This window comes from Schistocerca gregaria, chromosome 1 (assembly GCF_023897955.1).
Source record: "Schistocerca gregaria isolate iqSchGreg1 chromosome 1, iqSchGreg1.2, whole genome shotgun sequence".
Taxonomy (NCBI): domain Eukaryota; kingdom Metazoa; phylum Arthropoda; class Insecta; order Orthoptera; family Acrididae; genus Schistocerca; species Schistocerca gregaria.
In genome coordinates this window covers 757,906,822-757,932,403 of record NC_064920.1, presented here as the reverse complement: position 1 = coordinate 757,932,403, position 25,582 = coordinate 757,906,822, and the positions used below count along the sequence as shown (strand labels likewise).

At 36.8% G+C, this 25,582-nt stretch overlaps 1 protein-coding gene across 1 annotated transcript in view; it reads left to right on the top strand.

Moving 5' to 3' along the window:
• Nucleotides 1-19,165, top strand: part of LOC126267912 (prion-like-(Q/N-rich) domain-bearing protein 25) — a 199,195-nt gene extending 180,030 nt beyond the window's left edge. The window contains exons 6-9 of the mRNA XM_049973225.1: nt 2,822-2,941; nt 9,260-9,403; nt 14,111-14,254; nt 14,337-19,165. Of these exons, the coding sequence (XP_049829182.1) occupies nt 2,822-2,941; nt 9,260-9,403; nt 14,111-14,254; nt 14,337-14,401 (473 nt within the window). The 3' untranslated portion in view covers nt 14,402-19,165. The remainder of the gene's footprint in view (nt 1-2,821; nt 2,942-9,259; nt 9,404-14,110; nt 14,255-14,336) is intronic.
• The last annotated feature ends 6,417 nt before the right edge of the window (nt 19,166-25,582 follow it).

Here is a 25,582-nt window from a genome sequence, read left to right as displayed (position 1 = left end):
ATTTACCGTCTAGTAAGGTCATCCGAAGACCAGTATCAGTAGCAAAGCGATTTAGAAAAGATTGCTGTATGGTGTGGCAGGTGGCAGTTGACGCTAAATAAAGAAAAGTGCGAGGTGATCCACATGAGTTCCAAAAGAAATCCGTTGGAATTCGATTACTATATAAATAGTACAATTCTCAAGGCTATCAATTCAACTAAGTACCTGCGTGTTAAAATTACGAACAACTTCAGTCGGAAAGACCACATAGATAATATTGTGGGGAAGGCGAGCCAAAGGTTGCGTTTTATTGGCAGGACACTTAGAAGATGCAACAAGTCCACTAAAGATACAGCTTACACTACACTCGTTCGTCCTCTGTTAGAATCGCAGGTGGGATTGACGGAGGACATCGAAAGGGGGCAAAAAATGGCAGCTCGTTTTGTATTATCAGGTAATAGGGGAGAGAGTGTGGCAGATATGAAACGCGAATTGGGATGGAAGTCATTACAGCAAAGAAGTTTTTCGTTGCGGTGAGATCTTTTTACGAAATTTCAGTCACCAACTTTCTCTTCCGAATGCGAAAATATTTTGTTGAGCCCAATCTACATAGGCAGGAATGATCATCAAAATAAAATACGAGAAATCAGAGCTCGAACAGAAAGGTTTAGGTGTTCGTATTTCCCGCGCGCTGTTAGGGAGTGGAATGCTAGAGAGATAGTATGATTGTGCTTCGATGAACCCTCTGTCAAGCACTTAAATGTGAATTGCAGAGTAGTCATGTAGATGTAGATGTAGATGTATATAGAGGGTGTTCCCGTAAGAGAGTGCAAAAATTTAACAGGACGTGGAGGATGCTCCACTGAACGATTTGAGGCAGGGAACGCGGGTCGGAGAAGCCAGCTGAAGGAGATAATAGGAATAAAATCACATTACTGTGTCCTTTTTTATTTACATTAGTTACAGTTAGCTGCAAATACCACCACTGACACAATGAACGTACCATCTGCGCTGTATCTTACAAAATGTGCTGAAACTGACGGCCATCAATATCAATGCGGCGAACAAGATTCTGACGCACCCTGACAAATATTCGTGGCGTGTTTCGAATCATATCACAGGCAGCTACAGCTCTGGCAACTAATTTCTTGTCCGTATACACTGGTGTCTCATACGCGAGTGACTTTAGATACAGTCATAGGAAATAATCAAGGGAACTCAGGTCTGGTGACCTCGCCTTCCATTTCAGCGACCAGGAAATACAGCACTGAGATGGTTGCGGAGATCCACACTGAAGCTAAGGCGGTGCACCGTCATGTTGTATGCACATCTCTCGCCCATCAGCTAAGGGTACAGTCTCCAAGAATTCTGGAAGAACTCTTTGCACGAACCTCAAGTGCATGTGGCCATTCAGACGGCCAAGTAGAAGGTAAGGCCTAGTGAGACTGTCGCCTACAATGCCGGCCCAGATATTCACAGCAAGACTTTAATACAGCTTAATGGTTTGCATCATCCCACACTTGGGAGTTCCTGCTGTCTGTTCGACATACCAGTGTCAAATGAGGTCTCATCAGTAAACAGCATGAGTTGGAGGAAATCTGGTAGATCAATCCATTGTTGCAACAACCACTGACACAAGGCGACTGTTGGTCCAAAGTCAGTGACAAGCATTGCATGGAGTCGTTGTGTGTGATTTGGGTGTAATTGTTGTTCGTGGAGTACTCGCCACACGCCAGTATGTGCAGCGCCCATTTCAAGTGCAATACGACGAATACTTCTAGCGGGGTCCGCTGCAACATGTTTCAGCACCTCCTATTCAAATTCGGGTGTGCGAATGGTCCTCATGTTGCCAGGCTCCTCGTTTCTTCTTTCGAGTGAACCAGTCTCCCGTATTCGTCCTTCGAGAGAAATAAACACTGGTCATGACGGATGATGTCTATCAGGAAATCGTTCACTTTATAGCCTTTCAGCAGCGGGAGCATTGCAACGTACACAAGGTGCATGTCAGGAAGTGCTGCGAAACTGTACCGGTAATGATCCATTGGATTGTACTGTACGTCTCTGAATAGCACTCAGTAATGAGTGGGTCTGTCGTTGATTCATAGCATGTTCTGTCATGAGTCAATGTATATACAACAGAGCCACCTTACGGATAAGTAATGTAAACAAAACCTGCTTCATGACTTCCTAGTAACCAGGCTCGTCCTGCATGTTTCCTCGCAGGAAATAAAAAATGACCTGGAAAACAGTAATACTGCTAGACAAAGCGGTAGACAAGTTTATTTCCATATCTCCTTAAGCTGGCTTCTCTGACCCCACGTTCCCTACCTCATATTGTCCAGTGGAGCATTTCTTACGTCGTGTTACATTTTTGCATGCTCTTACGGAAACACCCTTACAAAATGCAATTTATAAGCAATCTGTGAAAACGTAAAATACGCACTGGACTAACACTGAATGATGTGCGATACTAAATATGTGCAATAGAAACAAGCAAACAAACAAAAAACAAAATCATTTATGTTTCCTTCACTAGCAGTGGTACCATTTACTACATCATTCATGCAGTGTTTCAAATCTACCCGACCGTAGTTTCGGTATAGCACAACTCTGTACAGAAAAAGCAAAACCCCTCCATTCCGCATCCTGATGTGACACCTTTGGCAGAGGATGACACGGCTGTAGGATGCTCCCGATTCGCCCACCTGGACCAGACCGTGGAGCCTTGATGTCATATGTCTATAGCACTAGATTGAAATGTGTATGTTCCTTATGGTGTATGTAACCATGCATGTTTTGTTATTTTAATTTGTTAATGAAATTACACTCTAAACTATTTCAGAACTTGGGCAGAATTGTGACACTGACGAAGAATGTATAACGGAAGGAGCCGTCTGCAAAGATGTATGCCACTGCACAGTGCATCATGAAATTAGTCAAGACGGTCGCCACTGTCTCTTAGGTGGGTAAAAGCATCAGTAATTTCTTGTTCCAGTTACGTGTTATACCTCATATCGCCATACGCAAGCGACAGTTCCTTACTGCAATTATGGACTAATATCGAATGACTGGCAGGCAGTGTCCTACTTATTATTTTTTAGTAAGTAACAAACATTTATGATGAGAGTTAAGTTGATTAGCCTTTTTGTTGTTGATAAATTCGGATTTTGGAAATCAGAATATTCGACAAGATACAGTTGAACTGTTTGTTTGCGAAGCAGCTCACTAACCCTATAAAATGAAGCTGGTCAACTTAAGTATGAGGTAAAGGGAACAGATATACAAGCAAGCTGACGTTTGATAGTTTCCTAATGATGCGCCAAACTTTCGAGGACAACAGAGGAGCAAGAAAGTAATAAAACACAGTAAGTGGTCTAGAACCAGTGGGAGGAACGATGAGGCTTAAATTTGTTGCAGGATGGTTTATCGATTTGAAGTATTGGTTAATAGAATACTTTCTGCTCCAACTGTGGCTATCAAGGAAAATCGTGCGAGAAAAGGGCAAGCTGAGTTTCGCCCAGTCCATGCTTATTGTGGACAGAAGCATTTCTTCCTCAAGGAAATTCATTGTATTCAAAAGTAGGATATGCTCAAGAATACTACAGCAAACCGATGTTTAGGATATTGGTCTTTATTCTTGTGGTTTGTTGTTTTACCTTTTTATAAGCACGAGTCAGCTGCCATTTTTTATAGTCACTTGGGACTACATACTTTCCAGGCTAAGCAAGAGGCGCCAGTTCCAATAATACTCTCTGTAGAACCTTGTTGGAATTCAATCCGGGACTTGAACTTTTTTGTTTTTAAGTCTTTCAGTTGCTTCTCGCCAGGGGCGTCTTTCTCTATGTCCTCTACAAGGCAGTCTGTGTTACGGATAAACGATGGCATGTCTGTAGGATTATCTTAGGTAAACGACTTTTTAAAAGCGAAATTTAAAACTTCAGCCTTCCTTTGGTGTCCGCTATTTCCACTGGTCGACGAATGACTGGATAAAAATCTTGGACCCGCTATCGATTTTTCGTAGAACCAGAATTTTTTCTGGTTCTCAAGAAGATGCTTTTCTAACGTATAACGGTGGAAGTTGTACGCTTCGCGCATCGACTTTTCACAAATGAACGAATTTCTACTAACTTTTGGCTGTCGACATTTCTGCGTTTTTTTGGAACTGTAGGTGAACAATCTCTGATGTCTCGCTATTTACCGATTTTTTACTAAACCACTACGTGTCTTATCCACCCTTAACTGTTCTCCAGAACGCGATTTACAGAGTTTAAACTTTGCCAATAATTCCTCTACGTTACTCATTGAGGACCTAAATAATATCCATTGTCTACGTACCATGCTAACAACTGTTTGTCTACTCTTTCTAGCGTAAGAGCTTTCCTAGCATTTGTGATTGATTTATCAACTTCAGTATCCAACGTGTTTAAGATGACATCATGGTCACTAATCCTTGTCTCTCTAGGAATACTCTAGGCATGATCAGGCGCGTTTGCAGCTACAAGGTCTAAATTATTTCCATTGTGGGTTGTAGAGCCAGCTGCTCAAAACCTTTTTGAGACAAATGTATTCATAATTATTTTCCAAGACGGTACCACCGTCAATGAACTCATAAACGTCTGTCTATACTCGCTAGACTAAGGTCTGCTCCATTTGATATTGGATGACCGCGGCACTTGCGCACTAATGACAGTAGACTTTCCTTGAATGGCATACAGATAACTTCACAGTCAGCCGCAGTTGCAACATCGATAGACACAATATTTTTGTCGACTGCTAAGAAATGGTTCAAATGGCTCTGAGCACAATGGAACTTAACATCTGAGGTCATCAGTCCCCTAGAACGTAGAACTACTTAAACGTAACTAATGAAAGGACATCACACACATCCATGCCCGAGGCAGGATTCGAACCTGCGACGGTAGCAGTCACGCGGTTCCGAACTGAAGCGCCTAGAACCGTTCGGCCACCACGGCCGGCGACTGCTATTAACACACTCCTTTCTGTGGCGTCTGAACTGTCTTTCCGATATACATTCTATGGCTGTTTAAATGTTCTACGTCGGGTTTCATCCAGCTCCCAGTTCCAAGTAGAATTTGAGCGCGACAGCTTTTCTGGAGGTCAGTAAATACACAAGTGCTTCTGTGTTTAGAGTTAAAATCTTCCATTGGAAGTGTCTTTCCTTAGTATACGATCAGATTTCGCTCTCTGCATATCGGCTGCTGAGTATTCATCAGAGGACCTCCAAGCTATAGCCTAAACTACAAAAAAGACCATGTGCACTCCACAAGGAACTATTATCTGTATTGAATGTATTGCTAATGCACATTTGTTGTAAAAACTGAACGCCCTCCCTCATCCGCTGGTTGCAAACCAACGAAGGAAGGAAATGGATGACCACAATCCAGCAACCTGCCTTTCCTCACGCATCTTCCCTCCACTCCCCCTCCCCCCCCTACTCCAATCTGAAACAGCCACATAACACAATTTATCCCTTAATACGGTTCTGATGCGCTTAGATGTGGTACACGCATTAAATATTTATTTATTCTTAACACACTTCATTTAACAATAAACATTAATTTTTTGCCATCAAAACAATATTTTAATAATCTGCAATTCTTCCATCCCCTGTAATGCGGAAACTACAAGTCTTAGAGAAGTAATGAGTCAGATTTTTTGTAAGAAACGGGAAACATTTTCGTAAGAACCCTCTGTTTTCGATTTATTCAAGAACATAAAAAGTGACTCTTAAACGCCCCTACCCAACCTCACGTTCGTATTTCATAGGTTAGGATTTTTTCTTATATTATTCATGGCTCTCCCTCGTGCCACTGTACAAAAATGTACAACTACACGAATTCGACCTTCGGTCTTCGGTCTTCATTTGGCCGGGGTACAGTGGCACAAAAATGTATAACGTTTTCAAAGATTTGGAGGTCAGTATGCCCATGCCAAATTATAGCTTCCCAGACCATAACACCTGTACAAGCAAAACGACCATGTTCGACATTGTTGCCAGGTGCATTACGCATTCCCACCTCTGGTCATGTGAGGGTATGTCCAGAATCATTGCTCAACTAAATCTGATCACATTAGGGAAGAACATGTTATCCCACGCCTTGCTGGTCCAGTCGCTATGCACCACAGCAAACAGCCCCGCCGATGTATGAGTGTCAATGGAACACAACGTACTGATCGTGGGGGAAGGAGACCATTCCTACGCAGTCGCCGAGCCACTGTGGAGAGAGAGATTTTGTACCTTTGCAGTCCTGTTAAATGTGGCTGCAGTTGCACCCGCTGTTTGACGTAGTTCGCTTCTTGCCTGTTGCACAATGCAGCGCTGACCTGATGCTGCAGTTGACCATGGTCGACCACCTCCTCTTCTTCGGGCTGCATTGTCTGTAGTTCAGAATGGCCTCCACGCAAGCTTAACAATGCTTAGAGAGATACAAGACTCCTCGTCTCTATTCATTACACGTGGTGCTTCTTCAAGTTTCCGACGATTTATGTCCATATGAAGTCATCCAGGTGTTCCCTATGGACTGTTTCATTGTAAGTACCACCACTGCCAAACACGTAACTGTTCGCTGATTGAAGCACACTGTGTGTCACCATTCCTTCAACTTCCTCGTGATGTGGGGCCATTCCCATTTGGCGCTATAGTCATGCCAACATCATGGCAAGTGACGTTCAGATTTCTGTGCACGATTAAGAGACATCTGGCAACATACTCCTGCACAATCGTTCATCTCCACTGAACAGTTGTCATGTTACTTTATCCACCTCGTTCTTAAGTTTTGTACAGCAGTATATTTGACACCAAGCAACCTTCCTTTAACTTGATTTAGTGTTAATGTATCATTCTAAGATGTCCATTTGGCCATAAATGGTTGTCTGTGAATAAATATACAATAGCTTTTATTGCTTCCATGACGCCATTCTTTAAACATAACAAAATATATCGCGACTGTTAATGTCGTTGTTGTTATAGTCATCAGTCAAAAGGTTTATGCTAGACTGCCTTGTGCAAGTCTTTTCAGCATAATTACTGCACTCTACATCAATTTGAACTTGCTTACCTTACCCAAACCTTTATTTACCTCCAAAACCTTCACATGTGCACCATATACCGTCCACAGCCGAATTTTCTAATCTGTCACTCCTCCATATAATTATGTACGTAATAACTTGTCCCTTATTATGTGGAAATCTGTATCTTTTGTTTACAGGAGTAAAATCTAATTCATTAAAACAATTACTTATCAGGTTTCGTGGGACAATGCAAGCTGAAGCTAATGGGTCGAGGAATGTATCAGAATGTAGTTTACAGAATCTTTATTAAAAATTTATAGTCTAAACCTTAAACAATCAATCAACTACAAAAAATGAAGAGAGTATGCGAATAAATAACATTACAGAGGGTAGTTCTCAACTACATCAAGGATTCTTTTATGGGATGGAAGTATTGTGCTACAAGGAAGCTTTTAAACATAGATTTGGATGTTTCACGTTTATAATTCAATTTTTTTCAGATATGGTGGAAGCCTTTTGAAAATGAAATGTATTGAATAGTGCACATCTTTCTGTATGATACCCAAGTGCAAATTTTTTTTAAAATCAAGTGTTCACTGAATAAATGTTTGATTATTACAGTTTCTTCTGGATCATTTAACATTGTGAACAACATATCCCAATGTGGAAATGTATACAGGGATGGTAAGGTTATGATTCTGTGGCACCTGAACAAAAATCTATAAAAGTTCATGAACTGACACCACAGATCAGTCTAAGTGCCCTCTCCTCAGCTAAGGATGTTCTTGGTGAATGCTAGAGTTGCCTCACTTACAAGATAGTAGCATGAAAGTAAGCAAAGTAAACAAGCCTTTCACACTTAATGTCAGAGGCAGTGGAGATCATTCTTACACTGAATATTGCGGCATTCAGTTTCTGCAAAATATCTTTAAGGTGATACTTCCAAGAAAGCCTCCCATGTACCATCAGTGGTAAGAATTGATCACTTTTGCGCAGTAAAATTTCACTTTTTTGAGTCCAGTGTCAGAAACTGTATGCATTGCGTTTTGTTGCAGTTAAATTTCAACCTGGAAGTTGGGTGGTGGTGTTATTAACTACCCTATTAGATACATCATTTGTAGTACATTCCTTGCCTTTCACAATAAAATTTGTCTCATCCACAGAGAGAAAGTTTTTTGAATTATCTGTCTTTTAGTAGCAAATGATTCTTGTATGTATCAAAAAGCAATGCATCTAGAACAAACCCTGTGGCAAAGCCCACTTTACATGATCTGAGTCAGATTCAGTCCTCTTTTCTGTTTGTTGATACTGAAAAGACAATCTTCTCCTTCCTACTTTCCATATGTGAGGTGAAGAACTGTTGAGCTTTTCCCCTAATCCCATAATGTTCCACCTTATGCAAAAACATTATTTGTGTCACAAAATCAAATATTTTTGTTTAATAACACAAAATACCTATTGTTCTCAACTGATCATTTAACTCTACTAATGACTCACACACAAACTAATAAAATGACAGCAAACTTCTTGTACTGAGATGAGCCCCCTCTCCTACAGGTTGATTTCACAAAAAAATTTGAAAATATGGATAACTAAGAAATTGGCCAGTAATTTTGTACGTTATCTTTGTCACCTTTTTGTAAAGATGATTCACAACAAGTATTTCAATGTGTCAGGAAACTGCCCACAACTTAAAGAAACACTGCACAGCTGAGTACAGAAGGAGTATATGGTATACTATTCTTCTTAATTCTACTGGAAATTGCATTACCCTTGGGGATCTTTACCCTTTAATGATTTAGTAATTGATTCAGTATCATCTTTGCTTTTTTCTGCAGCTGAATGTGAGGTAGTTATGTTAGAAAACCAGTTTTCAGCAGTTCTGCATATTTACTTGTAACAATGAAATTTTGATTTAATTTCCTGAATAGTGACAACAAGCAACATTAAATATTTTGCACTACTCTGTTGGCTCAGAGACAATTTCATTCTCTCATAAGAGACACTGTCAACATTCTGCACTGATATCATTTTTACAATTGCAATGTAGTTTTAATTTTATTCTGGGAGCTTTCTGTTCAATTGGTGTACTGTGTGTGTGTTTGTTTGTTTTTTGTCTGTTTGTGTGTGTGTGTGTGTGTGTGTGTGTGTGTGTGTGTGTGTGTGTGTGTGTGTGTGTGGTCTAATAGCATGATTAATAAAGAAATACTGATGTTGATTACTGTCTGCAATTGGGTATATTTTTCAGCTGCTGAAGTGTTAGAGAGTCCATGTCAGGAAGATGCACAATGTGCAAAATACATTGAATTTTCCAAGTGTCAGTCTGGCCTATGTGTCTGTGAGGACGATTATCACTACACTGCCGCCAAGACTAAATGCTGGAGAAATATTGGTATGTAACGTAACAATTTTCTAGTATTGAATCTGCACAATTTTATATCCTGTCACTAGTTAAGATGCCTTTAGAGAAGTTAAAACATTGCTAACTGGGAAAAATAATCAAGGATATGATGACAACTGAGTCGAGATGCATAAGATACCTGATGCATAAGATAAATAGGAGTAATGACCAAATGTAAAATAAAATAAATCGTGAACTATTCAGATAATGGCCAGGGTTTTGCTTTTTTTGGAAATGTGATCATAAACATAAGGTCTAAGTAAGAACAACTTCAATAAAACTGTTTAATGATGGTTCCAAGTTATTACTGTATACTAAATTTAGCTACTTCTCCCTGTTAATGTATATTGTACCTTGAGTCATTTCACACATCAAATGCAGAGGTGCTGTGGTCAGTGCACAATCCTCTTCAGCCACCCAAATTGAAGTTTTCTGGAATTTATGTAAGTTGGTTAGCACAAATGCTGGGATGGTTCCTTTAAAAAAGCTAATTTCCTTCACTATCCTTGCTCCAGTGTGAACCTTTGCTATGTCTTTAATGATTTTGTCCTCAGTAGGATGTTAAACCTTAATCTGATTTTTCTTCATTCTACACTCATCGAAGTCGTATTTATGGTTTGATCTACAGAATTTGATGAATGAACAAATGAGTAAATGAAGTAGAGATAAAGACTGAAATGAATGTAATGTAAGTATTCTAAAACAGTATGAAGCATGTTAACTCATGATCCTATATTGAGGGTGCTGAACAGAAATTGATAATGTACAGAAACAACACAATTTGACAGAAGAGGAAATTGGAACAGCGCTATAGCAAAGGAAACAGCTGAATGTAGAGAGAAAAGAAGTGTGAATTAGGAGAAAAATGTAAACTGTGACTTCTAAAAAGTGGGACCAAGTTGCAGGAAAATGAGAAGCAAAACAGGATGCAGAATAAAAGAGTGTAATTGAATGCCAGAACATTTTAGTTTCAAAAGTGAAATTTCAAGTTCCCCAAAATATTAAGTTCTCTGGAATTGCATTAAAATACCATGCAATAATATTTCTTATTTAGTTCCACAAAGACACTGTTTCTGAACACACTACTGGCTTTCTTTAAGCAGAATCTTTTAGTGAAAGTACAAAAAGGAAACAGACATATTGTAGCCCATATTCTCAAAAATATTCAAACTCCATTTATTTTCTTCAGGTGTTGTTGTCTTTTGAAGAATATTACACCTGGACTGCAATAGGAAAAGTGCACTTTATAAAAACCATGTAATGTTACAATTTTATAAATGAATGATTTGTTGGTAACCTTGATGAAATTCTAGTATAGATCATTTTCTATATATATCTATATTTAATTGAGTTGTGAAAAGGGGTGAAAGGTAAATGTAGAAGGCTGCAGGCAGTAGAAATAAAGTATGCAAAATAAAAAAAATGACGATGAAATCAAATTAATTGTTAAACAATACATCAGAAAGCAAAGCATAAGTTATATTGGAAAAAATGACGTTTACTAGGCTGAATTATTTCTTACAGGTTATATTTCACAGCTACTTTAGTGTTTACCTGATTATACTCGTACATGATATCTGTAAAAGCATTGATTTTACATTCTGTAAGAAAAGAGGCCGGTTTACCATGTACATTGCAACTTGTTATGAAGCTAATAGGAATATTCAATCCCTGAATGTAGTTAATACAATTATTTCGTGTGTATATTTTTCATTTGGTCCTGTACCTATAATGATTTTAAATTTATCATTTTATATTTGATTATAGTAATTTTTTAAATACTCTCTGCAGAATCTAAAACAGACTTATGAAAATGTAATGTTTACTCATGATACAAAGTTATTAATAAAGGTCCCACACTTAGTTACTTGAAGGTTCATATTATGCAACTTCATACAAATTAAAATGATGTAAGAGTCCAATAACAGACATTAATCAATTCACTATGCAAACAGATAAAAAACCTTGAATGGGTTTCCATGAATGTCAGTTTGTTATGTTTCACATTTGCAGTGTATGTGATGGTGTTGGGTTACATTTAGGGACAGTATCTTATCTTGTATAATTTCAGTTCCTGTTGCTCCATAAAATTATCTAGGGTTAATTTCTAATTTTATTTTTCTGACAAATAGCTTGTAGTAGAGAGTCAACTACGTTTCTAAATAAAATTGCATAGCTTTTTTAAGAATTTGTAAATTCTTAGAAGAAAAGACTTCCTTGGTATATTGTTAATTGTAAAAAAAAGCTCTATTTTTACAGAATATAAATATGTGATAGTGTTATACATTGCCACAGTGACTTCATAAATATTTAAGAATCAAGAGCAGATAAATAGTAGTTCCTTAGCACCACTAAGTACCAACTTTCCACAGGAGTTTCCTTTCCTACTAACTTCATCAAGTATGAGCACAAATAAAATATTATAATTTAATGACAGTTAACTATTAATGCAGTCAACAGAATATATTTCTGACAATTTTGTTAATGTGCATCTTTTCCTGTTTCAATTTCCTGTAAGTGAACACATCATGAAGTTTCACTGACTGAGTTATCATTTTCCATTCATTTTTGTTAATTAATAGTTAGTACCTAAAAGACATGGAAGTTAGTTATCCAATGATGAACTGCATTCTTTAATTCACTGATGTCTAGTCAACCACATACCAAATATGGCTGTTCAGCAAAGTCTGTTGTGGAGACTAATTTTTATTTAATGTTCCTCTACAAGTAACTACACAATTAAAATTCGAGACACATCACATTATCATCCATATGACATATCTGAAAGCACACTTTCACACTTGAGGATGCATTTGTTTAGTCTCTGATCTGCCCTGATGGAGGCAATGAGCTTCATTTATTTCTATGTCAGACAATGATTCCTTGAATATACAGGTTTCTCATTTTCCCATATCATTATAGATCAAGTTACAGCTATGAGCAAAATAAATTTTTGTTCAATAAGATAAAATTTTTGTTCAGTAAGATAATGTTCCACAATGCAAAGCACTCTGTAGATACCGAAATACAATTCTGGAGAAATGGAGGTACGAGCAATGTTACAACATTTAAACTGTATCATGTGCACTCATAAATTATGATTTACAGTTTACTGAATGAGTAAAATTAGTTGAAACACTATGTTAGTAGAAATGAGTATTTATATTATATTGCTACCATAAACTGATAGCTGATATTATTTGAAGTTCTGCCTACATGAATACAGTCAGGGGCAGTTGATGACTTACAAGAAGATTTATACATTAAATAGCAGTAAATGATCGTCTTTTTTATATATAAAATATCAAGGATTATAGACTTGCATCATTTTTGTGAAGAGTTAATATGGAAAAAGGAGGAGTGACAATGTTGAAAAGGTGAACAAAAAGTCAAAAATACTGAAACAAATAGCTTTTGTGTTAATCAGAACTTAGAAGTGTGTGCTTGTGAGATGCTACTGCAGAATACTTCTCTGATAATTGTAACAGTCTACAGATTGCCTGTACAAACCGTCAGCTATTTATGAGAAATCTAGATGCTTTATTGAGCTACCTGCCAGTCAAGAAGGAACAATAATTTGTGGATATTTCAGTCCAGATTTCTTAAAAAATACAGACAGGAAAAACAAACTAGAATCATTATTTGGGTGTTTCAATCTAATTTCAGTACTTAGTTTTCCAGGTGCATACCCCATGAAACCATGGACGCAAGCTATGAACAAGAGACTATTCAAATTGGTGGTGGCTCCAATTTGTGTGAGATGTGTTTTGACTAGAAATGGTTATGTTCAGCTGCTTTGATATCATTTGCAGCCATTCACAGACTTCAAGCTTCCAAACAGCGATGTATTTATATAAATGGCAATGCACCATGTCACTTGGGCCACAATTCTTCACGACTTATTTGAAGAACATTATGGACAATTTGAGCGATTGATTTGGCCACCCAGATCATGTGACATTAATCCTATTAAACATTTATGGGATGTAATATAGTAACTAGTTATTGCACGAACTACTGCACAAGGAAAACATTCGCAGTTATGAATAACTGTAGGGGTAGTATGGCTCAATATTTCTGCAGGGGACTTTCAATGACTTGTTAAGTCCTTGCCTTGTCAGGTTGCTGAACTAAGCCAGTCAAAAGAAGGTGTTACAATGCATCCCATGGCGTCTCAGTTGATACTGAAAAGTTGTTATTTGTCTGTTTTAATGATCATGCTATTGGTGCAGGCCATATATTATTCATAAGGGTGTGTATGAACACATGTCGAAACAAAGTAATTACTTTTGTGTTGTAAATATAAACATTTACTCTGGTAAAGAAAATATTCACTGCAATACAAGGTTTAAGAATATCAGGAACACTATACTATGATACTTTGTATTAAAAGCAAATTTGTAGGTTACCTTGTTTATTTTACTAATTTCTGTTAATACCAATCGTCCTTTTTATGTGTACATTCAGATAATTCAAACCTTTCCATAGATATTGAAAAAATTTCAGCACAAATTTTGGCATTCTCCTACGGTAGCAATCTTTTAATTTACATTTGCTGAAGACATGTTGCCTGTTTTCTGTAGGACCTCAGGAATGGAAAATATGTGTAACGTTTAACACATTTGTCTACAAGTAAATATAAATTAATGTGAATTAAACAGCATGTCTGCAGTTTTAACAAGATTGCTAGTTTTTCAGGACTTAATGAACGTTGTTCAGATAGTGCTGAGTGTGTACTCAAACATGGAAACGACATGACAGCTATCTGCTCCGTTTCTGGTGTATGCCAATGCATGAAAGGATATGAACCAACTTCTGACAACTCTGACTGTCGTTCAGGAGGTAAGCAAAGTTTATAGAAGAAGAAAAAACAGTTGCAATGATTTTGTTTACTGATTTAATCTTGTTTTCTCTTTTACAACAGCTGCAGTTGATCATCCCACACTTTTTGTTGTTCCTGTTGTGATTCTGCTTCTGTCTTTGAGATAACAGCAATTGATTATCATAATGAAGAGATTTTTTCTACTGCCCTCTGTGGATATGTACAGGATGTAATCAACACAGTGTAGTGTTTTAAGGGGAACATCAAAAGTATTAATTTGATGCATGAGGTGAATTATAGGAACTGCAAGCAAATTTTATGTTGTTAAGGTAACCACAATGACTTTTGATGTTACCTTAATTCATTATGATTGAACAATAAGTCAAGGTGCTTAACACAGATTAAGATAATAACTCAAACTGTTAATATTTATATGTATGAAAGATGACTGAAAAATGATTAAGATGTTGATGTATGTTTGTAATTGTATCCCGTCGTGAGTTCCTGTTGTGTTACTATGTTATGAAAGAAACTTAACTGTTCATCTGTACAAGCAGGTCACATATGCATCAGTTATAATGAGTCAATGTTGTTAGTGAGCAATGCATATTTTTTATCAACTTAACCAGTTAATCTTCAATTCTAAGAGAGAAATGTGTTTGCTTAGAATGAGTATTCTGTGACTTTTTTCTAACCATGCCATCCATAGACAGGTGCTGATGATACACAGCAATGGCAACACAAGTACCTTACACTATGTGCATATTTATTATATGGGAAGTGCTGTTAAAACTGTCATCTCATATTTTCTAAAGAAGAGAAAATGATATTGCTAAATAAGTATGTCAATAAGACAATTGCAAGGAAATTGATTGTCCTTAGTTTGGTTTTTCTACAAGTTCTTAATGTACAAAGGTTACATAGTAATCTGATTCTCATTACATTTTCTTTATACTTTTTATTTGTATTTTGATCAGAACATCTAGCAGCTATGTTATATAAACATTTAGGAGAAGTATGAAAATGAACTTACTGTGATATATAGCACCAATCTTTCTCTTACTTAATATTTTACACATATTTAATTATACAACTTAAATTTTAGTAACAGATGAAAACTTCGCCTTTATGCCAATTTCTTTTGGAATGGAATTCAGCTACTTATAGTTATCACTAGGATTTTAGAGTTGCAAGTGAATTACAGCTTTCCCTTTATGAAAATGTGTCCTAGATTAATGAGAAAAGAATGGATAATGGTGAAAAGAATAAGCAACAGATCTCTGCGATATAGGTTTTTTCTGATTTGATAAAAGAATGTTCATATACAGTAAGTCTGAATGATTACAGTCAGAAAAATCAACTTTGAGAAAATGTTGTAAGTAAATAAAAAGTTTGTACAAATCTTATGTTCATATTTTCAAACAACATGAATTAAGTTTTGAAAGCTAATTATTTCTTTGTACTGATCTGCAAAAAAGTGAACCTAAGATCATGAAAATACCCTTAATACAACATACAGAATCCTTTAATACCCACTCCTGTTGCCAAAGTCACCAACACATGCCTATGGAGTGGCTCTGAACTCGGAGAGAAGCTGCTACAAGTCCTGATGATGGAAAATTTTCACTGACAAAATCTGGCCAGTAAGAGGAGTAGAGATTGTGTCTTTAAGTTTCTGACCACTAGTCTTTGCATTAATGTCCTGGGTTAAATTTCAAATATCTCCCTGGTGTCTCATGAAATGAAGGCTTGTGGCACATCTATCAGTTGGGGATACTAACCTCAGAGGCGCTTGGTGATATTACAGAGGATTAGGATATGCACTGACACGGGATTTCACACCCTCCTTTCTCTCATCATCCCACAAAACAAACATAACACTTCGCTATATATGCATCCATTACACTCACCTGCACTCCATAAATACACATACAACATAACTCTCACATACTGCAAGAAAAGGAGTCAATGATGAGCCAGCTGACTACAGTCCATGGTATTTCTCAGCCAAGAAAGCCATATGACATATGATTGAATATTAATGATTTTGTTGACAGAACAGTGAGATCTTTTATTTTTCACTATTGCCATTAATTTGAGGTAGATTAAGGAACTTTGTCTTAATATAAATGTAATTTATACAAGGTATCACAAAAATTTGGTAGAGTTTTAATGAAAAATATGGAAAACATTTAATTTTTTTGAGAAGTACTTGATAATATTTTGGTTTTAATTTTTATGGACTGTGATGTTCATTGTAAGTTAACCTATTTTATGGCCTGAATTTTCAATATAGTCAAATGAATTACTAAGGAATCTGAAAAAGACAATGAAACACTGGAACTGGCAGACATAGGCTTCTAAATATTGTAAAAGCTGTGACCAAGCACTTGGAGAAGGATACAGATGATAATCAACTATCAGTAATTATTTTTGTTGCAACACTATCTCAAAGAAAAATAATCAAAGAAGTAATAATAATGTGGAGTAAAATCTTTATGTAACAAAGTAAATCAAGCATGTTGAAGCAAGTGTGTCAGGTCACTGAAATGGGATTCTAGATCATGACTGTCATACTGCCAATGGTTCAGTAGAATTTTTTAATGTGCGAACATTGGCCATGCAAAGAGCTGAAGGCTAATCTTGCAGTTTTCCTTTCTCTGATATCCACAAACAACAACACAATTAATTTTTAGTTCATTCACTTAGTCACAGTTGGAACACTAACAGGGTACTTCAGTATCGAAAATCTTTTCTGCCAGATTTGTGACTGCTTACAGTGTTTTACATAATTAACTTGTCATATTTCTCCATTCAAGCATTTTTTTACAGTACCTGTCACTGAACATCTTGCACCCTCCTATGTAAAAGTTAGCTGCCCTATAAATTCTCAGCCCATCTTCTCTGCACCTTACACATGGGTTTCGTTTTCTCTTTTTGCTCCTCAGATTAGAGAACAGAGCTCAAACATTTTTACTAACTTTGAATACAATAACTTATCTATGGAAACTTGTGAATCTTCTTGTTATAAATTCTTCATCTCCATCTGCATTTATTGCCCTTGCAATTCTGACATGGTCATTTTCAAGAATTGTTGTATGTTGGAACCCAGTCAATATTAGAAAGCTGTGACATGCTGTAAGAGCAGTTGCATTTGGTGTTGGAATTTATCTACTATATATTTGTTTAAAAACTTCACAAAGGTTGTGAACTCAGTTAGCATCAAGTTTTTACCTACATTATTCAACAATAAGTAGATTAATTTGAGGTTTATTTTTTTAAAAAAGGTAAAAGAACTTTACTCTATTTTGATGGATTAACAGCTTCATTAAATTTGCTTAGTTATGTTTAAGACTTGATAAAACAGCCTAACTGAAAAAAAAATTCCATCATTGGTCCACTGACATACATGTATTAATATTCTAGTAACTTTAATGCCATGTATTTCTCATTCAGATAATATCTTATACATTTTTTCTTGAGGTATAACTATCAAAGAATTTATTCTTACCATCTTTCATGTTAATGTCAATTTTCTTCCTAATATACTTCACTGTTCTTTATTTAAATGATCATACCTTTTGGATATATTCTGCAGTGTTTTAGACCATACCACTATGTTACTTCTTATGGGTATTACTGAACTTTGAGTTTTTCAGCAATAAATTATAATTTTTAACTCCAGATAACTATGTGGCACAAACAGAGAACCTCAGTATTGGTAGAGTAAAGTTCGACAATTTAAAAAAATAGTAGTTGGGGAGGCAGAAATCAAAGAAATCAGTGAAATTTGTGAAACTTTTCTGGTTTACATGTTTATTATGACATTAGGAAGAATAAAATAAAAGCCAGCCTGTGTGTTTGGATGAAACACAGTCAGTCTAAATGCATTTCTGTTTGGATTTAGGAATAATAGATGCTGATCAATCAAATTCTAAAGTCAACACTGATAACCTCTGCCAGTGTGCTTTTTCTGCTGCTCTGAAATGAGTAAAGATCTGAGAAATATTTTTTCACTGTCTGAGACCATCACAAAAAAGAAAGGCACAAAAAGTTTTTTTTAGGAGAATGGTACAAAAACAGGCAACTAAGGATGACCACACAGCTTTAAATTTGGACTAGAACATACACATACGGCTGCAAGAATCAATGCAATGCTATCTACATCTATTCCATAGATACAACTTTCTGTCGCATTGCTGCATCTGGATATGTTACAGTATTGCAAACTACTTTAAACCATTTTATATAATCTTAGCTCAGATTTATGTTGTGGTGGAGGCTCCAGCACTACAAAGCATTAACTGATAATAGCAGACAGCTCACCAATACAGAGTAAAAGAGCAGGTAAAGCTCTTGCTTTTTATTTATTTCTTTATTTACAATCCATCTTTAGGCATTAAAAATTTCAAATGATGTCATCTTTTGTATACACACATACTTGCATATTCAATTACATAAACAACATTCACCATGTAAAAGATGTTTCAGATTATTATTGTCTACCAAGATACATAACTGTCTATCTTACTGCTTATGTTGTATTCAATATATTCACACATATAAGTTTAATGTGAATGAAACTATATTAGTAAATAACATCATCTTTAGGGCAAATTTTGAATCCTTCTTTTGTATAAAATGCTTTGTCTCTAAGCCATTTCTAGGTCGCTGTTTAAAACATATTCCATGATACGCTGTTTGGCTGGTATGGCAACATGTTGAATGGTTTTACTCATGTGTATTTATGACTCTCTTGAGTTTTCTTAAATCTAGCTACTGTGTTGTTGATCTATGATTCTAGGCATATGCCATATTGATAGACATATTGTTATAGTTTGTGACTGTGCTGATTTTCTTTTTTTTTTGTATCATGCAATGTATTACAAAGAGAGACATAAATGTTGGTATTTTAGTTCTTTTTTTTTTAATGTAGCCTACAAGACTCTTTATTTCTGACTTCACTGATGCATCCAGTTGTCTTAGTTGTCTTCTTTGGATAAATTAAAACTTGGTTTCCTCCAGGGGAATTCCCCCACAACAAAATGGCATATGTCATGTGGGTGTTGCAGAAAATATAGTATGCACTGAGCAGTAGCTTATAACTAACACAAGATCATAGTGTACCTAACAAATAAGTAGCACACACTATCTTAGTATGGATATAATTGGCGTGACTCTTCTATTTAACACAGTCATTGCCAGCATAGGTGTTAGTAAACAAAAGAGAACAGTTAGATTTTTTCGTCATTAATATAAATTCATGATATGGAACCACTAACTGGCTGCTCTGAGAGGATACTTACTTTCCTGATTTAATGCTCCTAAGTATTTCTGAACTGAGATAAAAGCAGTGTCAACTGTAATTAATGTGGAATTACACACAGACTTGGCAAGTCATTTACATATATTGTGAAGAGTAAAGATCCAAACAGAGAGCCCTGTGGCAAGCCCCATGTGATGTCCTAGACATTTAACTTGATATTGTTGAACCTAGAAAGGAGTAATAGAATAAATAGCAGTGTACTTAAAGTTTTCAGCTTCCATGGCAACTTATGTTTGACGCTGTTTCATTTTAATGAGTACACCGATGGTGATGTAAGTAAAGAAAAATCCTAATGTTGACACTATCCTTTAACTTTTAAACAAAATTTAAATTAACAGTTACAACAGGAATGCTCTGGTATTCCCATGGGTATCACCATCACACTTAAGAACACAAAGTAATTATTGCTACGCATTTCTTTAGGTATATCTACATCCACACAGACCTCAAGATACAAGCCTGGAAACTTAGTGAGTATATGTGAACTGCCTCAATCAAAGTTATGCATGATGTTCACTAATGTGGAACATAATTCTGTAGGCAGACCAATATAGAATATTCTATTTCTTACAACTTTTCATTTTTGATTCTTAATATCTTAAACAAAATAAAAATAAAAATCGACAATATAGCTTATATGAAGGGCTTATTTCAATAGTGGTGCAAGTCCATTTTTGTTCATATTGAGATATTAAGTCCTAAAGTTAAATGAATGCTGAAAAATCTGCAGCTGAGATACCAGAAAAATTCAAGTATATGGCCTCTTGCTAGAGATGAACCTTTTTTTCTGTTTGTTTGGCTAATTAATTTGAGAAGCTTTATAGAGAGAAAAGTGGAGGTAATGGGCATGTACCACTATTGAAACAAGCCCTTCATAAAGTGCCCAAGGGAAAACTGTAAAGCAAAAAAAAAAAAAAAAAAAAAAAAAAAACTACACAAAAAAACCATTCTCTTTAGTGATATGTGAAAAGCAGGGATCTGCCGCTGCATTTTGATAAAAATCAGAATTTTCACCAGCATTTCAAAAAGTCCCAATATGATGAACGAAATTACTGTTGGACTGGCAACATGATGAACGAAATTACTTTTGAATTGGCAGACAGTTGAAGATAGTTGTAAATTATCCCAAGAATGAGTACTTATGAGGTAGGAATATAATAATATGCCCTATAAATCGCTCCCATAGCATGGGCACAAGATTAGATTAACTACAGCATGCAGAGAGGTTTTTAAATACCGAATTTTCTCATGCTCCATTCATGAATGGAGTGGGAAACAGCACTGATAAATGGTACAATGGGATATACCTTTGCCACGAACCTCACAATGGCTTGGAGAGCATTTTATTTGCAAAGAAGCGCAGTAATACTGGATTTGGCCCCAAGTTTGCATTCTTAATACGTTAAACTGTCAGTCTGTATGGTTACAGGGCAAGACTATACAAATTTAAACAAGCACTGTGCAGAGGGATATAATACTGAGATACTCTGATGCTTATAGCATCACTTCAGTGGTAGTTTACTTCAAAATATTAAGAATACGTTTCTTGTATTCACATATAGTTCCGATGACACTTGAACTGGTGGTAGTAATCTTGTGTGTACTGTTACAACAGTGTTAGGGACAATATCGGTGTTTTATATGTCTAATATGACAGTAAACAAGACAACAGCATAAAAAAGCACGTCTGAGAGTGTAAAGCATAAAACTACTAGCACTAAGCTTTATGTGTGAAGGAATAATAAGAACTCCTTGATGACAGCTTCCAAAACATTGAAGCATCCACAGATAAAATTAAACATCCTGTTTTTTGCATAAGACGGAAGTTCTCTCCAGTTGTTCCTATTTTTTATCAGGAAGAAGGGAGTGGAAAGCTAGTCATGTAGTGGAGACTCACAAAAAGGGAGCCAGATGCTAGGGCAAGGACCAAATTTAAATGAATGTCATACCATCCATAATCCCATATTGCAAGACTGGTGAGATGATCAATGTACAAGCATGACAGGAAAATATATCCAAGAGCCCTTTAGGTAAGACTTTAAATAAGGTACCTGCATTTTCTTCCACAAGGGCTTTACTGGTGTACATGATGAGAATGGGGTGAGCAACTAGCGACAGCTATGCCTGGATAACTTGGGGAACAGACCTCGTTAGCTAGCAATGTGCTCATGTTGTGAATGAGTTGAAATTTTAACAAATCTGACAACATTGGCTCAAACACTGTGGCCCAGACTAAATAAATGGGTTAAATGCCATCACAAAAACATAGAAATTTACCTTGAAGAGCCTAATCATCTTAGACGAACTCTAAAAAGCAGCAGAGCTCACATAACCGTAGGTATAGTAGACAAGTAACTCAAATTCACTGAGATAGGAATTGAAGCTGGATTTTGGGTAAGAGTCAGTACCAAGGGTGAGCAAAAACTTACGCTGATATTTGATGTTGTCAGAGAGGGAGACAGGCAATCCGTTATGTTAAAATGTGTGAATTTAAATCCTAGGTCAACACTGCAAAAATTCCTATATTGATAACTAGTTTCGGCTCCAAGATAAACTGTCTTCCAATCTATAAAATTATTACTTAATTCAGTGTGTATGAGCCACCAGGCATTAAACATCGTCATGATTTGTTGAGCTGAATCGCTCCTGTTATCATGTACACACTAAAGTGGAAGGTTGTCATGGTCATAAAATTTAAAAAGTTAGCTATGCATCATATTCATATCCATTGCTCATATTGCTACATTTTTATTTTAATACAGAGAGATTGACAGTGGTAACAGTTACATACTCCATGTGTGGATGTAAAGAAGGCATATCACTCGCAACAGTAGCTACAGGAACGAGGAGGTACCAGTACCATGATTGTCAGAGAACTCAATCGCCTTGTATTAAAACACAAGTGTGGCAGTGTGAAAACACGGCTAACGTCTTAAATTACATAACCACGAAGACCTTCTTCTGTAGTGTGTAAATGACAAGAAGACTGATTCGGCTCAGCAGATCTGACAATGTGTAATGCATGATGGCTGACACACACTGAATTAAGCAATAATTTTTATTGGTTGAAAGATTACTCGTCAATGAGCTGAAGCTAGTTATAATGAAAGGAATTTTTGCAACCTTAACTAAGCATTTTTATCCACACATCATAAACTTACAGCTTAATCACTCCCTCCTAGATAAAGCGGAAAACTGCAGAGGACATCTCAGCTAGCTAGTACATAGACTGCGCAATCATGCTATCATCACTGGAAAAGGCTTGGAGCGCGCAACAGTCGATTGAGGTAATTACGGTTTTCTAAGTGACGAAGTGACAAATCATCCTCCGAAAAAGTAATAAATGTCTTACCTGAAGATTATCTAAACAGACGTTTTGGATGCCCATTCATAACTGAAATGACCTGATTTCTTTGAGGATGCCCACATTGAATTTCGCATCAGTGACCATTAGGAAGCTGTAGTGATAATGATTACCAGAATACAAGAGCAATTAAGACAAGTAGAATGGTTTACATTTTCAGTAAACAAGATGCAGCTGACTAACCTTTGGGGAGATGTATCTGCAGCAAAGAGAGGAGGGATCGCCATTGATATATAGTCCCCCTAGAAAAAAATTGTAAAGAAAAAGTGAACACATGAATGGAAAAATACAAAATGAAACGCGTTTGGCTGTCAAACGGGTAATAAATGATCTCTTTAACTACTTCCGCAGAAGAGTATTATGGAAAGCCATCTCACAAAACCCAAAGAAATTCTAGTCATACGTAAAAGCTGTAATTGGCACCAAAGTGTCCAAACACTCATGGATGAGAAGAAAAACAGGAATGGTGAAATCCTTTTTCAAATGTTACATTAGAAAGAAAATTTTAATTCTAGCACGGATGCAAAGATGAATGATATGGAAATAGTCAACAGCAGCGTTGAGGAACAGAATCTATCCAGATTATGCGGCTGAGTTACCCCTCAACTGTTCACGATATAGCGTAGATTCCTGCAGTAATTAGCCGTGCCCAGTACTTAAAAAAGCACAGGTCAATTACGTCAACAGGAAAGTTAACAGAGTGACTCACGAAACTATTGTTCAATAAGCTTGTGGAATTTTGAAACGAATTCTGAGCTCAGACATAACGACAAGGTCGAACAGCCGTATCAGCCAGCATCGGCTCTGAAAAACACCGATCATGTGAAGACAATCTCTTTCTCTTCTTAAAGCAACGGGTCAAACCGGTCACGTAAATGCAGGTTACGTCTCGACTTCCGAAAAGCTTTTGAAACAATACTACACCAACGTTTACTGACGACAGTACATCACCTGGTGCATCAAAGGAGATTTGTGACTGGGTTGCAGATTTGTTGGTAGGAAGGAAGCATGGTGCCTTCCTGTGTGGGGACTCATTGACAGAAGTAACTATAGGCGTTCCCTAGGCAAGTGTATTGACCATTGTGGGGATCTGTACGAAATAGGACTAACAGGAGATACTGAACGTATACAGGAAAGGGCAACACAAATGGTAACCAGTTTGAATGAGCCATAGCAGGGCCCAGTGAGACGCTGAAAAACCTGAAGTTGCAAACGCTTAAAGATAGATCCCTATAGTGCTAAGGGAATTAACTCCTATCGGAGCACAAAAAAGGCGAAAATCGTCCTATTTACTTAAATGACGGACAGAAAAGTGGGGCACCGGCTACATCATGCTACCTTCTTCAGCACCTTTAAAAATTTTTCCATTCTCATTCACTCATTCAACTCAACTCATTGTTATTAACTCTTTGTGTCTCTTTAAGTGTCACTGCCTCCTGTCTCACAGCCACAGTCTGCTTCGTTATCTCATACTACTACTGCCCCCTCTTATTGGCACTGTCTCCCTTTTTCTGTCTCTTGCTGCCATTATCTCATTCATTCCTTTCCACTGCCCCTCTCTCTTCACACTGTCACCATCTCTCTCTCTTCTCACTGTCACCATCTCTCTCTTTCTCATTGTCATTGTCATAGACTATGCCTCTCATTATCACTGGCTCTCGCCCACTTCCACTTCTTTCTTCTCTTTATTCCTCTCACACTGGCACGTCACCTTCACTCTTTTCCTGGTAGTGCTCTGTCACTGTCAGCTACGTTGTATTACCACTGTGTCTCTCCGTTTCTCTGACACTGCCATTGTCTCTTCCCCTCTTTCCATACCACAACCACTGACTACATTCTTCCAGTATTTATTACTTTTCTGTCTCATTCCCATTGCCACTGACTCCTTCTCTCTCAGTATAAAAAAAAAAAAAAAAAAAAAAACAGGAATATGTTTGTAGGCCGAAATTTTTGGGAAAAGTTATAAAAGTGCTGAGGAGGGTAGAATGTGGTAGCTGGTACCTTACTTTTCAGTCGAAGTATTTTAAATAAGCAGGAAAACAGGAGCATATTCGTCTTTTTTTGTCCTCCGATAGGAGCATTTTCCCGCTGATTCCCTTCTTATCACTGCTACAGCTGGACATGCCAATTATGTGAAAAGAGCTTTCTGGACCAGTCGATTTTTGATAGTTTACTTCTGTGAAATTGAAAGAACTTACACTTCAGACCGGATTTTAGGCGCACAAAAGTTTCGCATTTGCTTCAGTGCTACAACATACGGTTCCCAGAACCCTTCTGATGGCAACGAGACACTTCACAGCATATTTCTTCGTGCTATATCACTTCATAAACTACGTTACGCCTCACACTGGGTTTTACGTGCGTATTTTACGTGTAAAAGCAGGGTAATACACGGAATCTCTGTACCTCGAAAATAGGTAAAGATTTCAAAATGTTCAACGTTGTTGAACATCAGGGTCGAATTCGTGGCTCGGTTTTAGTACCCAAACCATGTATTTGGGGTGATTCTAGATAACGGATAACTGTTTTTGAAAACGGAAGATGAAACTTCTAGATAAATTCCTAGAGCATTGCCGTTAAAATCTGAGCTATTTGCTGCGGTTAGTTATTTACATATCCACTGCTGACGACGAAAAAATGGTGAAAACCGCTATTTTT